The sequence below is a fragment of the Canis aureus genome, chromosome 31 (assembly GCF_053574225.1).
Source record: "Canis aureus isolate CA01 chromosome 31, VMU_Caureus_v.1.0, whole genome shotgun sequence".
Taxonomy (NCBI): domain Eukaryota; kingdom Metazoa; phylum Chordata; class Mammalia; order Carnivora; family Canidae; genus Canis; species Canis aureus.
In genome coordinates this window covers 37,421,098-37,438,507 of record NC_135641.1, presented here as the reverse complement: position 1 = coordinate 37,438,507, position 17,410 = coordinate 37,421,098, and the positions used below count along the sequence as shown (strand labels likewise).

The window sequence follows — 17,410 nt, the reverse complement described above, 5'->3', positions numbered from 1 at the left end:
CGCCACAGTAAATTCCCAGAAGTTTCCAATCTAGAATTATAACATCTTAGAATTTTTTCTAATTTTTTTTGGAATTACCAATGATGCTTGCATTTAAATGGTTAGATATTAATGATGGGAAGCATATGCTCTAGGAAAGGAATTGATTTATCTTTGTGTAGCAAACACTTGTCATTTTTAGCTGTTTGGTATCTTTTATATAAATTCTCTATATCTTGATAATTTCCCATACTCTGAGTTTTGGGTCTCTAAAGGAGAATCCAGAAACTTCACTTCTCCAGATTGCTTTGGCCAGGGGCCAAAAGCACGAATTCAGATTTTGTCATTCACAGTCTGTAAAACTGATCCAAAAGTAAGCAACCTCAGTAGGTAACATCCATTCTTCTGGAATGGGTGGTAGCTGGAATGTATAGTATTTGGCTTTACGAATGTCTTTAATGGGCCAAATCTCTGCATGTTGGTGGATACACAGCCTCTCCCCTGTTTTACTAACCCATCTAATGAAACCACGAGTTCCCCAGTATCCTTACCAAATTTTTTCTCTACTTAAGATTAATTAGAATGCATTTTGTTATTTGCCTATTTAAAACATTCAAATATTAATTTAAAATGTTCAAAGATTTTGGGGTGCCTGGGTGGAAACATCTGATTCTTGGTTTTGACTCAAATCATGATCTCAGGGTTGTGAGATCAAGCTCCACAGCAGACTTCATGTTGGATCTGGAGCCTGCTCAAGATTCTCTCCCCCTCCCTCTGCCCCTCCTCCCTCAACTGTGTGTGTGTGTGTGTGTGTGTGTGTGTGTATGTGTCTACGCCTGTCTGTGTCTGTTTGCAAGGATACTCATGCTCTAAAAAAAATTCAAAGATTTTTATCAAATACCATACACAAAGGTTTTAAGAGTGAAAGAGTCATAATAAATATCACTTTTCTACCTTTCTTCCTTTCTAGACCCTTTACCCAGACATACTCACTTTCAACAACTTTAGCTGATTTGTCTGATATTTCCCCTCTTTCACATATAAATTATACATATATATATATAAATTTTTATCATATTTAGATATTACCTGTTGATTGTATATTTCTCTTTTATGCTCACTGCTCTTCCTTTCCTCTATCTTCCCAATATTTTTGCAAAACATTTGCTTAAATCATTGGTCACTATTTACTATGTAGCTGTTGTTTATTAATAAATGAGGTAGTATGGCATTATCATATTATACCTTTTTCAGTCTCTTCCTTAGAGTTCTTTGCTTTGCTCCTACCTTGTTTCATTTTATTTTGAATATACCTTTATTAACATACCTCTGTTGGATCACTCAAATACTCATTACTATCTTTTCAAATGTTCAAATAAATCTGATCATTTGTAGATTTTTTTATCTGTCTGCCTGTTTCAGTCTGTACTGTTTGCTTTCTAGACTACGGCATGGTTGTCCTGGTGGGTCTCCACTCTGTGGCTGTCTTGTTTTGAGTGCTCTAGTTTAGGCACCAGTCTACTGCTTTCTAGTCTTACCACTATATTTTACCAAGCACATCCTACAGTAGATTCCTGAAAATGGACACATGGGACTCAGAGTCCCTGCACTTTTGTACACTCTGTATTTATTCCTCACGCATCAACATTTGAGTATAATCTTGAATATTTTTCCCATAGCGTTTTTCTATGGGCAGCACTTCTCTTTTTACTGAGAAATAATCTTCTATTGTGTTTTAATTCATTTGACACAAACTCATTATTAACTCATGGCCATTACTAAAGTGAGCATAACTGGCATATGCATTTTTAGGTGGGCATTTTCATAATTGAATATATTTTGCTGCCACTAAAAGAGACTAAGTACCCTGCCGTGTGAAATTTGTGAAATATGTGTCATTAAAGTAGCATGAACAATGTACACTTACCACTCTTTGGTTATCATCTTCAAGACCCAAGAATATTTGGTGAACTGTAAAGAATAACTGGACTTATGACTTGATATCTGTTGCCAGCTGGAAAAATTAGAACTCTGCATTGCATATTATCATTTCTAACACTATCTATCAGATAAATGCTGAGATTCACAGGTGTATGAAGATTCTTTGTGCTATTGTTTGTTGCCAGAAATCCCAGCTTCTCCCATTAATACAAAGACCTTTTGAAATGAAAGCCCAAAACCATAAACTTTAAGATTTTAATATTAAGATAAAAATGATATAACTTTTTATATCTTTTTATATATAACTTTTTATATCATTTTATCTTAATATTAAATGATATAAATGATATAAAGATGATATAAAAAGTGTTAAGTAAAATATACAGGTAGTTTCTATGAAAGTCAGCTTAGATCCTCTAGAAAATTCTGGGCCAACCTATAAAAACATCTCTTTGAAAAATAGCAATCCAGAAGTCTCTAAATATTTTATTTTTAGATAATACATCACATCTGTATTTCAACATTTCCTTATGCAGTATTGTGCACACAGGAGGCACTCAATAAATAATAGTATGTGGAATAAATGAATGAGAGATGTAGTAAGTGTTTAAATAAGAAAAGTCAGAATTGTTTTTTGTTTGTTGGTTTTTTTGCAGTGGAATCCATGTGATTATATAAATTCTGCCTTCATGGTAAATTAGGAAGTTTCATTATCTAAAAATTTCACTTCTGTGCTCGCTCTGGCAATACGTATACTAAATTGGACCAACACAGAGAAGATTGGCATGGCCCTGTGCAAGGATGACATGTAAAAATTTCACTTTCTCCTCCTCCATTTTCTTCTCAACATTGTACTTGGGCACTGAATTCTATGTCGTGTCGTCATCTCTGCCACTTGATTGTGAACTTTAGGAGAATTAGGTCTGTGATTAATTTACCTTTGTCTTTACCTCAGCAACTACTGTTTTACTTTGCACCCAGAGGGAGTTCAATCAGTGTCTGTAGAGATAACTTATGAAGTGACTCTTTGATTGACTATCCACCAAATTCGACAATATGATAGTACCTTTCTAATGAAGGAATAAGACATGGGAGTTACATGGAAAAACATATTAAAGTAAGCAATGGGACAATAACATACAGACAGCCTGGATAAATAGGAGGACACATCTTTAAAGAAATTCATCTAAAAATTTCACAATAATTTAATGATTTTATGATCTTCGGAAGACACCTTTAAATAATACAAGGAGAATATGGTCTTTAACCAATAAGGGGCTTGATTAGTGCCCTGATCTTATTAGGATTAAAATAATACTTTGATAATAGCAAATTAAAGAATTTAATTTCACAAAAGCCTTTTAAAAGAAACAGGCCTTTTGAGGCCTACTCATGCAAATATTTGGAAAGAGGGGCACCTGGATAGCTCAGTCTGTTAAGCATCTGCCTTCAGTTCAGGTCATGATCTCAGGGTCCTGGGATCGAGCCTGGAGTTGGGCTCCTTGCTCAGCGGAGAGTCTGCTTCTCTCTTCCTCTGCCCCTACTCCCGCTCATGTGCACATCCACGTGTGCTCTCTCCCTCTCTTTCTCAAATAAATAAATAAAACCTCTTTAAAAAAAGTTGGAAAGAGAACTTTTTCTTCATGACTAGAGAAACGATGAAAAAATGAATAAAAGAATCAGAGTAAACATAAATATGTTAATTTGAGGGAAAAGTTAGTTAGGTCTTGGAATTTAATTGGGAAACCCACTTGAGATTTTCCAGTTCTTTCATGATCTTATTGTGTTCACTCTTCTAATGAGTAATAGCTGTTTATCATTTCTTACAGTAACACTGAAATGAAGCATCATAAAGTTCACCTCTAGAGTGAATGCTGACTCAAATTGCCATGTTTCCTTGCTTACCTCTTTCTCTGAATCTCCTTGGCTGCTAGGTGAAATGAAGATTCCTTGAGAGCAGGGCTTGCTTACTCTGCAGAAGTCTAAAATCATGCCACTGCACACATGGCATTTAGAAGTATTCTTTAATGTTGATTAAAGGGTTTTTTTTTTCTATTCATTACAGATTTTCTATTTGATTACTTACAACTTGCTATTATATAAATCAGAAGTCCGGTGCTTATGAAATTTCATTAGCTTCTGAACTGTTTAAGAGACAGTGAATGTTGTCCTTGGATCAAATTAGTCAGAAGACAGAGGTGATGATGGAGAGTCCAGTCCCATTACAGTTACCATTTGTTTTCCCTTCACAAAGGGAATCTACGTCCCTGACACAAACCTCTCCCTGTGTCTATTTCTATTTAGATGAGATTCAGGCATATGCGACTGGTTCAGTTCAATCTGTCAGAAGATCTGAGTAAGAAGCTCTAGTATCACGAATCCAGGTTAATAGTATAATTTTTGTAGAAGGACAACCCTTTACCAAAGTCATGGTCACACTTATTGAGCAATAAGGTCAAGTTTAAAGCTGAATAACTCCTTTTTTAGTCTACTGGATGCTTAGAAACATTCCAAACCCAGAAACGAATATGTATTTTGTATACTCTGAAAACTTTAATATGTTTTTTTCCTCTCTGGACTTTAAAGTAAAAGGGCTAATGGGGAGGCAAATATGTTTATTTATTAATAACTCATCATTAATCAAAAATCATTTATTATTAAAAGCATTTCTCTTCATGCTACTCTGGGCAAATTATAAGGCAACATCAACTTTGGAAAATTAGTTAAGTCTTTCTAATTTCTCTGCTCCAGTAAGCATGTTGTAAGGCTTCTATTTGGTAGTAAATCATTGATAGACATTGAAATAACAATTTTTTAAAATTACTGGAATAATTTAAACAAGTGAAAAAAAGTACTTTAGTCCAAATGATATCTGTTATGTTCAAATTTTCAGCCATTAAATTATGTTTCTAGGACTGTAGAGAAAATAAAAACTAATTTTCTTTTTAATCATGGCTTCTCCTGATTAAGATAATTAATGTTGGTTATAGGAAATTGGAAATGCAAAAAGTTACAAAGAATAAAAGTAAATGGCCAACTCATATCTTGTATTAAGAATTTAATTTCATATAACATTTTTGGAGGATGGTTCGACGATACTATTTTTAAAAGCACATAATCTATAACCTAGCAATAACCTCCTAGGTGTTTAAGAAATAACTGCTTTAGTAAGGGAAGATACATCCCTAGAGACAGCCTTGAAATATTTCTCTTAATAGCAAAGAACACAATCAAAAGAAGTTCATTAATAAGAGTATAGGAAAACAAGTTATGGGTTTACATTATTTAAAACTTGATTCATTCAACAAGTATTTGTTAAGAACCTGAATGTGGTAGGAGTAACCTAACTGCTTGGATATGGCAGTAGACAAAAAACTCTTTATCCAATGAAACTTCTCTATGGAAGAAAATAGACAATAAGCATAATAAATGAGTAAATTACGTAGCATGTTGGGAGGTGAACGGTATAATGCAGTACAATAAAAAGAATGATGTAGATATATGTGTACAGAGCTGAAAATATGTCCACTGTGTATCTGTAAGAAAAAAAAAATAAAAATAAGTTTTGTACATATATATCAGGACTTTTTATAAAAACTACATACGTGAATATATGTGTAAATATTCATAAATGTGTCTTCATAAACTTAGGATTACATCTATAAAGTCATGTTTCAAATTGTTGCTATGACATAACTCCAGTGTGAGATGTGGGAGGAGAGAAGACACATCAATGTATATACACACTGTGGTAGATTGATAGGTGCTTTCTTTTTTCTTTATATATATATATATTTTTTAGTATTTTTCAAATTAAAATTATTTTTTTGCTACTCAGGTAAAATGATTTTAACGTTTTGAGGGGCTTCTTTTCAGTATGTATTTAAATCTCTGATAACAAGGACAGCCCCAATGGCCCAGCGGTTTAGGCCACCTTTAGCCCAGGGGGTGATTCTGGAGACCCAGGATTGAGTCCCACATCGGGCTCCCTGCAAGGAGCCTGCTTCTCCCTCTGCCTGTGTCTCTGCCTCTCTCTCTCTCTCTCTCTGTCTCTCATGAATAAATAAATAAAATCTTTTAAAAAAATTTCTGATAACGATGAAATAATCCATGGTTCTTCTAATTTCAAGAACTCAGTACCATTTAGTATTGAAGTAAAGCTACGGACCCTCTTGCAAGAAGCCTGCACACACACCCAAAGGGGATTACAGTGATTAATTATCTGAAGCATATCTGGTTTAGAGCTGCTGCTATGAAGTAAAGAGACTAATTTTCTTTTGAAAAACAGACCAAACCTTTTGACTTTATGTTATAGTAATGTCATTTAAAAGAATATTTAATAACAAGAAATATGCTGATCAAATTTGTATTTCTTTTTCTTTTAAGTTTTTTTTTTTTATTTGAGAGAGAGAGAGATAGCAAGAGAGAGAGAGAGAGAGCACAAGCAGGGGAGAGGAAGAAGTAGGTTCCCTGCTGAGCTGGCAGCCCGATGTGGGGCTCCATCCAGGGACCTGGGGATCATGACCTGAGCTGAAGGCAGACACTTAACCGACTGAGCCCCCCAGGGGCCCCTCTATTTGTTTTTCTATATTTGGAATTATACTCTCAATGATCTATTTATGCCTAACAAGCTTACTAAGTCTTAACTAAATATATTAAAATAGTTCTCAACTAATTCTGGGTGCTTTAATGTGGAAAGCTACCTGTCCCCCCCACCACACACAGCCCCATATATGAAGATGTGCCCTTCATCATTATTCAGATATCAGGATTGAGTCTGCATCTGATTTATTGTTATGCTACTCTGTTCAACTAGCAATGTATTTTGAATGTGATGTGCTAATAAATAATCAAGATACAAAATAAATGTATATAATACAACCCTGTACGTCAGCATACTTTTTAATGATAAGCTAAGGTGTTTTGCAAAAAATCATGGATAAACCTTCCTTCCAAACATTAGTAATGTTTCCAGAATGATTAAAGTAAGAATGTTGCTAGGATTCAAAATTTAAAAGGCAGTATGAAGTGATTTCAGTTAGAATAGATTTCTGTCTAAGGTAGGGAGAGTTGAATGAGAGTTTAAATAAATTTTAAACGTAATTTTCTTAGCTAGAAATGTCAGCTATCAAAAGTTGTTTATCAGCGTCAGGTATTTAATGACTGTTGATTAATGATTTTCTCAAAATTATGTCTTGATTTCAGAAACAGTCTTATAGCTTAGTGACATTTTCACTTTGCTGGGAAGGTATATACCAATTTCATTTCTCTATCATGTTCATGTTTTGAAGTTAATTGCAGATCCATGGATCTACTTGACGTTCTCTATTGCTCTGATCATTCAACGGTGCGATTTCTTTTAATTCTAGAGATCTTAAAATACTGGTACAGTTTTACATTTGATCCAGGAGTGAATGTAGCCTTTCCTCGGCGGTAAGGAGAATTAATCCATGGCAATCTTGGTGATACTACGAAACACAAACGAAAATTATGAAGTGTTAATTTCTTAATGGCAGAGCTAGCTTAATGCTATCTATGTTAGCAATTTTTCTGCTTCACTTATTCATCTTTAGATAAATACCACCTGGGAACAAGTGCTGTTTCACGTCCCATATGCACAGGTGCACATTACATTACATCAGTTGATTTTAGAGTCTGGGTGTCAGCCATGCTGACTATTAGCCCATAGCTGGGATTAGGTGACACAAAACTATTCAGTCCATCTTGCAAGTGTGACTTGATTCAGGTGGTTTGGCTTGTTTGTTTCATGAACACCGTCTTGGCTCTGTACGTTGGCAGGAGTATTTCAGTTTTACAGTTAACATATAAAATTTTAAATGCCATATTCGGGGAACATTTATAAGAATGTTCCCTGCTGTCTCCATCATTTTCCACCCATCGTCAAAACTTGACAGGTAGCCTTGTGATGAATACTCTAAAGGACCAAGAAAGTTATCTTTCACTAAGATATGTTACCATTGGGATAAATCAGATCTTGACTAAAAGCCAAACCCTTAATTCCGAGTGATATTAGGAATATTACTCATGTCCTGGGTGTGCCAAAATGTCTTGGTTGGCATATTAATGAATAAATTAAGTTTATTGTGGGTTTACTGGAGGAGATTCTGATTTTTTTTTTTTGAGATTTTGCTTTACCCGATCTCAATAACAATAGTAAAAAAAAATGATGAGAACTCATCTAAACTAAGCATGTACTATATGAAAGACTGCTAAATATTTTATATGATTATTTTATCTGGTAAGGATTCACCTTGTTATGAGGCAGATAGTGCTATTATTCTCATTTTATTTTTTAAGATTTTATATATTTACTTGAGAGAGAGAGAGAGCAAGAGCACATTAGCGGGGGAGAGGGGCAGAGAGAGAAGGAGAAGCAGGTTCTCTGCTCAAACCCAGGACCCTGGGATCATGACCTGAGCCTAAGGTAGACATTTGACGGAGCCACTCAGGCGCTCTATTCTCATTTTATATATGAGGAAATAGATACTCTGTGTTATTCATTTTCTTTTGCTTTGTAGCATATCATCACAAACTTAGCAGCTCAAGGTAACACCTACTTATTAGCTCACAGTTCTCTAGGGCAGAAGTCCTGGCATGGCATGACTTGGTTCTCTGCTCAGGATCTCACGGTGCCAAAATCAAGGTGTCCACTGGGCTGCTTTCCCATCTAGAGCCTCTGAAGAAGAATCGACTTCCAACCTCATTCAGGCTGTTGGTAGACTCTCATTCCTTGAGACTATAGAACTGAGATTCCAGTCTCCTTGCTGGAGGTCAGTTGGGGGTTACTCTCAGCTCCCAGAGGCCCCCTACATTTTTTGCCATGTGGCTCCCTATATCTTTAAAGCAGGCAACGTGAATATCTCCTGTCAAATCTCTGTCTCCTTTGTCTTTGACGCTAGAGACAGATTTAAAAGGTGTTTCGGTCAGGTCTATCTTTCTTTTTTTTTTTTTTTTTTTTAAACTTTTTTTTTTTATTTTTATTTATTTATGATAGTCACAGAGAGAGAGAGAGAGAGGCAGAGACACAGGCAGAGGGAGAAGCAGGCTCCATGCAGGGAGCCCGACGTGGGATTCGATCCCGGGTCTTCAGGATCGCGCCCTGGGCCAAAGGCAGGCGCCAAACCGCTGCGCCACCCAGGGATCCCAGGTCTATCTTTCTTAAAGTCAACTATACCTTATGACATAATCTAGTCAGGGAGGGACTGTCCTGTCATATTCACTGTTCACACTCACACTAAGGAGGAGGGCATTGTACAAGGGTTGAGTCCTTGCAGGTGATCTTAGAACTCTGCACAACTAAGTTACCTACACAGCAGAGCTGAAAACTGGCCAACTCTAGAGCTTTGCCATATAGTCCCGTATATTGAATTTAAAGAGACAGATTAGTGGGAAATGTCTGGCCATTATATTATTGAATGGTACCTCTTGGAATTCTGGGGCCATCCTGACTAGACCATGTCATCTCTTACTTCATTCTAAACCCATATCTGTTTCATGACCTTTAAATGTTATCACCATGATACATGCCTTTAATTTAAAAAGTCAGGGGACACCATAAAGCTTACTTTTATTTTTTATTTTGGAACAAATTTAATTTACAGAAAAGCTACAAAATTTAGAAATTCCATGTACTTACCATCCAGGTTCCCTAATTGTTCATATTCTATCACATTTGCCTTATTAGTATCTCTATGTGTATATTATTTATTAATAGCTTTGTAGAGATACAATACACCATAAAATTTGCCTGTTAAAAGTGTACAATTCAAGAGGGGGGAGAGGCAGGGAGGAAAGTAGACAATTTAGTTATTTCTACAGAGTTGTGCAATCATCATTCTAATTTTCTTTTTTTTTTTCATCTTTGAAAAGATTTATTGTTCACTTTTGAACACACGTTGCAAGGAGGGGACAGGTCCAGCCTGGGAGCCTGCTCCATCATTCTAATTTTCGAACACTTCCATTATCCCCCAAAGAAACTTTGTATCCATTATCAATCATTTTCCTCCTCCTACCACTTAGCCCAAGCCAACCACTGATCTACTTTTTATCTCTACAGAGTTGCCAGTTCTGGCCATTTCATATAGACAGGAGGTGCTACTGCTGAATAATTTATCGTGGTATTGGTCCAGGGGTGAAATGATACCCAAAGTTGCTAAAGTCTCATTTAAAAAAGAATGTAGTATTAAGTTGATAAAGCATTCTTTCTAAATCCTTTAAAATATAATTTCTGGGACATCTGGGTTCCTATAGTTGATATATTAGTAATTTATTGTCCCAACTTCAACAAATTGTTAAAGATCTTCAGAGTTTTAACAAATTTATTTGCTTATTTATTTTTAAAACTTTGTTTTCCTGGGGATTCAATAGACTTTATTGTTCTTAGGTGTAGCCTGAATAATGACAATTTCCTTTTTTACTGTTTCTTTAAATATACAACATGCAACAATTCTGTATTTTAAATATTTAATCAAAACAAGCTTATAACAAAATGTGTGGCTTTTGGTGACTGGTTTCTTTTAATTAAGCAAAAAGTTTCTGAGTTTATCCATGTTATAGCACCTATCCATACATAATTCCTTTTTATGGCCAAATAATATTCCATTTTATAGATGTACTGCATTTTATCCATTCTTCAGTTGATAAACGTTTGGGTTGTTTTGCTTTTCAGCTACTATGAATGATGCTGCTGTGAACATGTATGTACAAGTTTTATGTGGGCATAAGTATTCATTTTGGGGAGTAGATACCTAGAATTGGGATTTCTGGGTCATCTGGTCACTCCATCTTTAACATTTTGAGAAACTGACAATCTGTTTTCTAAAGTAGCTGTACTATTTACCTTTCCATTGAGCAATGTATGAGCTTCTAATTGTTCCACATGTTCATCAACATTTACTATTGCCTATCTTTTTAATTGTAGTTTTCTTAGAGCATGTGAAATATTATTTCATTGTGGTTTATTTGCATTTCCCTAATGACTAAAGATAATGAGCATTAAGAACAGTTCATGTTCTAATTGGCAATTTATTTATCTTTGTAGCATTGCCTATTCAGATCATTTTCCCCATTTTTAAATTGTTTTGTCTTTGAGCTGTAAGTTATTTGTATATTCAGGAGTTCTTTATGTATCACTGGTGTCCTTTGAAGCACACCATTTAAAATTTTGATGAAGTTCCAGTTTATCTATTTTATGTTCTTAGTGACTTGTGCTTTAAGTATCATATCTAGGAAAACATTACCCAATTCAAAGTCATATTTGCACTTTCAAAGAGTATTAAAGTTTAGTTCTTACATTTAGGTTTGGATTTTTGGGTTAACTTTTAACATGTGAGGTAGAAGTCCAACTGTATTCTTTTGCTTGTCAATATCTGGTTGTCCAAGCACTATATGTCAAAAGATGATTTTTTCCCCATTAAATTGCTTGACATCCTGTTGAAAATCAATTGCCTATAAATGTTTGGGTTTATTTCTGGATTCTAAATTCTATTCCATTGATCTTTATGTCTCTCTTTATGTCAGTACCACACATTCTTAATTACTGCAATTTTGTAGTGTGTATGAAATTGGCAAACATTCATCCCCCAACTTAATTCTTCTTTTTCAAGATTGTGTTGGCTACTCTGAGTCTGTTGTATTTCCATATGTTTTTTAAGATCACTTTGTCAATTAAAAAAAAAAATCTTCCAATGGGATTTTGATTACATTGAACCTGTGGATCAATTTGGAAAGTTTTGCCATCTTAACATGAAGTCTTTCCATTCATCAACAGAGATGCCTTTCCGTTTATTTAAGTGCTTTTCAATTCCTTTCAACAACATTTTATAATTTTCAGTGTGTAGGTCTTGTACTTCTTTTGTTACTTTTATTATTAAGTATTATTCTTTTTGATGCTATTATAAATGAAATTGTTTTTAAGTTCATTTTCAGATTGTTCAAAGCTAGTGCATAGAAATGCAATTGACTTCTGTAGGTTGGTCTTGTGAACTATAACCTTGCTGAATTCATTCATTACTACTACTCTCACGTAGAGTATTTTCTACATGAAAGATTATTTCATCTGCAAATAGAAGTAGTTTTGACTTTTTACTTTCTATCTGAAAAGTCTATTTTACCTGGCTAGAAACTTCTAATAATGCTTTTATATAAAACATTTTTCTTCTGCTTCAAGATTCAATCCAAGATTGTGGTCTGTGTATACCAATAATAGTTCAATAGACACCTCCAGTCTGGTAGTTTTCCTTAGTGTTTTCTTGTCTTTTGTGACTTTGATATTTTTGAAGAGTACAGGCTACTCATTTGCTAGAATTCTTCAACATTAGTTTGCCTGATGTTTTCTCATGATCAGATCCAGGAAGTGACTTTTGGTGGGAAATCCACAGAAATGGTTCTGTGTACTCTGAATGAGGCATATGTAATGTTGTTTTGCCCCATTACTCATGATAACCTCTAATGTTTTGGTAGAGTTATATCTACTCAGTTTATCCACTCTAAAGTTTGTCAATAAGTATGTGTGTGTGTGTGTGTGTGTGTGTGTGTAGGTATATATACATATATATCTCCTGTTATTCAACAAACTCATCCACTTGGCTTATCATCCATTGATGATTCATTCCTGAATCAGTTATTATGATAATTGCTAAATACCAATTATTTTATTTTTATTAGGCCTTATATTTTATATTTATTTACTCATTCATTCATTCACTCATTCATTTTTATTTAAATTCACTTTGCTAACAAATAGTATAACACTCAGCGCTCATTTCATCACATGCCTTCCTTAATGCCCATCACCTACTTACCCCATCCCCTCATCCATCTCCTGTCCTGCAGCCCTTTGTTTCCCAGAGTTAGGATTTGTCTTCCTTTCTAATTTTTCCCCACTCAGTTTCCCCCTCTTCCCTTATGGTCTCTTTCACTATTTCTTATAGTCCACATATGAGTGAGACCATATGATAATTGTTTTTCTCCGATTAACTTATTTCACTCAGCGCAGTACTCTCCAGTTTCATCCACAATAATGTAAAGAGTAGGTATTCATCCTTTCTGATGGCTAATATTCCATTGTATATATAGACCCCATCTTCTTTATCCATTCATCTGTCGAAGGACATCATGGCGCCTTCCACAGTTTGGCTATTGTGGACGTTGCTGCTAGGAACATTGGGGTGCAGGTGTCCCATTGTTTCACTCCATCTGTATCTTTGGGGTAAATATCCAGTAGTGCAATTGCTGGGTCATAGGGTAGCTCTATTTTTAACTTCTTGAGGAACCTCCACACTGTTTTCTAGAGTGGCTACATCAGCTTGCATTCCCGCCAACAATGCAAGAGGGTTCCCCTTTCTCCACATTCTCCCCGACATTTGTTGTTTTCTGTCTAGTTAATTTTAGCCATTCTCACTGGTGTAAAGTGGTATCTAATTTTGGTTTTGATTTATATTTCCCTGATGACAAGTGATATGGAGCATTTATTCACATGCCTGCTGGCCATGTGTTCTTTGGAGAAATGTCCTTTCATGTCTTCTGCCCATTTCTTGACTGAAAGTTTATTTTTGGGTGTTGAGTTTGACAAGTTCTTTATAGATCTTGGATACTAGCCTTTTATCTGATATGTCACTTACAAATATCTTCTCCCATTATGTAGATTGCCTTTTAGTTTTGCCCACTGTTCGCTTTGCTGTGCAGAAGTTTTATCCTGATGAAGTCCCAATAGTTCATTATTGCTTTTGTTTCCCTTGCATTTATAGCTGTGTCTTGTAAGAAATTGCTGTGGCTGAGTTCAAAAAGGTTGCTGCCTATGTTCTCCTCTAGAATTTTGATGAATTCTTGAATCACATTTAGATCTTTCAATCATTTTGAGTTTATCTTAGTGTATGATATAAGAGAATGGTCCAGTTTCATTCTTCTGCACGTGGCTGTCCAATTTTCTCAACACCATTTGATTAATATACTATCTTTTTTACATTGGATATCCTTTTCTGCTTTGTCAAAGATTAGTTGACCATACAGTTGAGGTATGGCTTTCCTTCTCCACTTTAAAAAAACACTCATTTTTATATATATATGGAATTATGAATTCCTTTTTCACTCAGTAAGTTGCAATTATTACTCACCTTATTGATTTTGATGCTAAAATTATTTAACTTTTGGCTAATTGGAGCCCCTTCAGGCTAGCTGCTGTGCCCTTTTCAGTTTCCTTCAGCCATTTTATTATAACAAGATATTCTAGGCTTGTCTTGTACTTTTTCTGTTTAAGCCCCGGAATCAGCCATTTCTCCAAGGAGTGCTGAATGTTTTTTTTTTTTTTTTCTAATTTACTAAGAATTAAGAATATTATTTAGAAACAAAGATCTAAGTACTAGATGTTCTCATTGCTACTGAGGTATTATTACTTCTGAGCCTCTCAGAGGGCAGAGGTAGGAAAGATACCTTCAAACATACACACATACACATATACTTGCATCTATACCTGTTTCCATATGTGATTTTTAAAAATGAGCTTACACTAATATGTCCAAGTATAATCCAACATTACAGGGTTCATTTAATATTTGTCTGTATCTTTCCATATTTGGACCTTGTTCTGTAGATGTTGCTGACCTGAGACTCCTCAAAAAAAAAAAGATAAAAGATAACCAGTATTTTGTAAGAGAATAAAAAGGGGGTGGGGAAGAAGAAGTGAGAAGAGGGAAGGAGAAGAGGAAGAGTCCATAAGGGCTTTGATGAGAATCTGTACAACTGCCAGGCCATGCCCTTCACAATGTCTTCAAAGACAATGACTTTCAACCCTTCAGCTGTTTCTTCTGATATTTAACTTCATGCTAATACTCTTCATTCTTGATTGAAAATAAGAAGTAGATATCAACTGTAGCCTTCCCACTGTAGGGGACTGTTATTTTTTTATACCACTGATAAACTAAACTTTACTTGAGCAATTGGTTCTTCTGAGGGTCTTTTTGGATGTTAACAGATGACATTGAGAGCTATGATTTCTGATATTGCTCCTGTTTCAAATTAATTCCCACATTTTATTGCCACTTGCTTTCCAGAGGAGTTATATGTGGTCAACACTTGCAAAGCAAAAGATATAATTTTTGTAGAAAAGTTTATTGAAAAGATGACTTGATGACAAATTGTATCCTAAAGAGGGATGGATAAGACACTCTGGAATAAGTTTGACTGAAACTAAACATTAGTCAAGTCTACTCAAAATATTTCTGGGTGAAATGTAAGCTGGGTATACAGAGAAATAACAATTGCACAGAAGTAATTAAAGAACCACCCATAAGAAATTTTATAGAATAATGTCAACAAAGAGCTATACTAATAAAAAGCACTACTAATACTGCAAATTTTAAGTATAATTTCCCTTTGGAAAAAAATTTTTAGTACATTTTCCCTGGTGTATTCTTCTATTTCTCCTAATCATTGACTTCCTACCTAGTAAGTATTAGTAAAGGGTAAAGCCTCTGAAATGTAAAAATTTTGAAATGACATTTTTCCTTTTTTATATATTTCAAAACAACTGAATACAAAGCTCAATATTGTGTCGGTGTAACTGAACCAATGTGAGGTTGCTTCCTGGTGAGTCACAGAAACTGCACCAGGTGGTTGTGGCTTAAAGAGCACTTTATTTGTAGCAAATAAGGAGGTCTTGGGAAATGGCTTCCAAAGCCATGACTCCCCCAAGAGAGGGTAAATGGGTACCTTTTGTTTAGGGTTAGGATGAATATTTAGATAAGGAAGCCTTGTCATCATATGTAGAGGTGGACATAAAGTCCCTCACATGCCTTAAGGAAACATGCCTTAGATACATTGTATGTTATGTAAATCAGGCTGATGTTCCTCCTTGGGCAAAGATTTTAGTATCATAATGAGGTAAAGGTAATTGTAGATCATTCCAGAGGTCACTCTGTGGTCCATCTGTACAGGTGCTGGTCAAAAGGTTTTAGTTCAAAAGATCTGGATGGTCTGTGCCACCAGGAGGCTTTGGAGGGCAGTGGCCATCACCTGAGGGGTGGTTTCAGGTTTCATTTGCCTGAGCTCAGAGGTGAGCCAGAAAGAATTGCTTCAGGAAAAATGTGAGACAAACGTTAGTGAGTACAAGCAGGTGGGCAGCAAAGGTCGGTCTCGGGGTCAAGCTGGTGTCAACAGCGCCTGCATTGCAACATGGCTCTGTTGTTACTAAACACAAACATATATTTATGATCATATTTAAAATCTGATGCCAACCAAGAGCAAATAGTGTTGGTTGGCTTCAGCTGGAGTTAATATAGAGCAAAATTACATGTGCAGGTTGTTCTGTGCATATCAGAAGGAGAGAGATAATAGTACTGTGTCCTCTTTCACTTGGGCCTTTCTTAGTAAGAAGAACACAGGAAACTGTGTGGAGGTTGATTTTCAAAACATCTTCCCAGAGCATTAACTAAACCACAAAATTGCACTCTTTCTTTCTAACCATAGCCGTGTTGTAATGGCGACATTCATCATTCATTATTACTGACACCCAGGGACCATGAGAAATTCAGCAAAACCTTTTTTTAAACCTCAATTTACAGTCCCTGGTGGGGTGACCTTGGACAAGTGAATCAAGTTATTTTTTCAGCACAGTTACCTCGGTGGCTGTACGTGAAGAAGAATATTTCCCTTGCAGGTTGTTATGAAGATTAGGGAAAATGTTTTACAACCCTTGTCTAGCTTGCAATAAATGGTAGTTGTTGATAATCTATTCAACACGGAAACAGAGCAAAAGAAAATTAAGTATACAGGCACACACGGAGTAGGAAGGGTGAACTCATTTGCAGTGAAGAATTTGAGAAATGTGTTCTAGGCCCGGAAGAATTGGGTTAACTTATCACAAGTGGAGTGTTTGTAACCGAAAGGTGAGAGGAAGATTTCAGAGGCTTGCTCAAGCCAGAGAGGAGGCAGGCATGTCACACTTTTTTCTACGTCTTTTGTTAGGAGATTCTGTGCTGGAAACTTTGCAAATCAGATTTTGTGCAGTGTGACAGAAAAGGAGATAGGAAGTTTAAAACTTTTTGTTTGGTCCTTCAATACATTCAGAGGCCTTTAAATATTGCCCTTGACATATTTGTATGGATGGTTGAAAGAAGATAAAGCAAATTCTAGGAATGCAATTTCAAAATTTTAGTCACATAGGACACATAGGAGAAATTTTTGCAAAGGAATTGTTTCAGATGGGGCAGCCTGGGTCGCTCAGCAGTTTAGCACCTGCCTTCAGCCCAGGGCCTGATCCTGGAGACCCGGGATCGAGTCCCACATTGGGCTCCCTGCATGGAGCCTGCTTCTCCCTCTGCCTATGTCTCTGCCTCTGTGGGTGTGTGTCTCTCATGAATAAATAAATAAAATCTTTTTTAAAAAAGGAATTGTTTCAGATCAAGAACTTTCGAGAATTAAAGTTCTCTAATGGAACCAACTTGTCGGATCTTTTATGACTCACAAGATTCAA

At 35.6% G+C, this 17,410-nt stretch overlaps 1 protein-coding gene, 1 long non-coding RNA gene and 1 other non-coding gene across 3 annotated transcripts in view; 2 read left to right on the top strand and 1 right to left on the bottom strand.

Moving 5' to 3' along the window:
• The window catches only part of LOC144302667 (uncharacterized), an 86,374-nt gene that overhangs the window by 29,636 nt on the left and 39,328 nt on the right, over positions 1-17,410 (top strand). The gene's annotated exons all lie outside the window — the stretch shown is intronic.
• Positions 2,652-2,756, top strand: LOC144302788 (U6 spliceosomal RNA). The gene has a single exon (XR_013369845.1). It is a non-coding gene; the product is annotated as a U6 spliceosomal RNA (small nuclear RNA).
• The window catches only part of LOC144302666 (acidic leucine-rich nuclear phosphoprotein 32-related protein-like), a 54,105-nt gene continuing 43,867 nt past the window's right edge, over positions 7,173-17,410 (bottom strand). Inside the window, exon 7 of the mRNA XM_077880226.1 lies at positions 7,173-7,388. Coding sequence (XP_077736352.1) covers positions 7,364-7,388 — 25 coding nt within the window. The 3' untranslated portion in view covers positions 7,173-7,363. The remainder of the gene's footprint in view (positions 7,389-17,410) is intronic.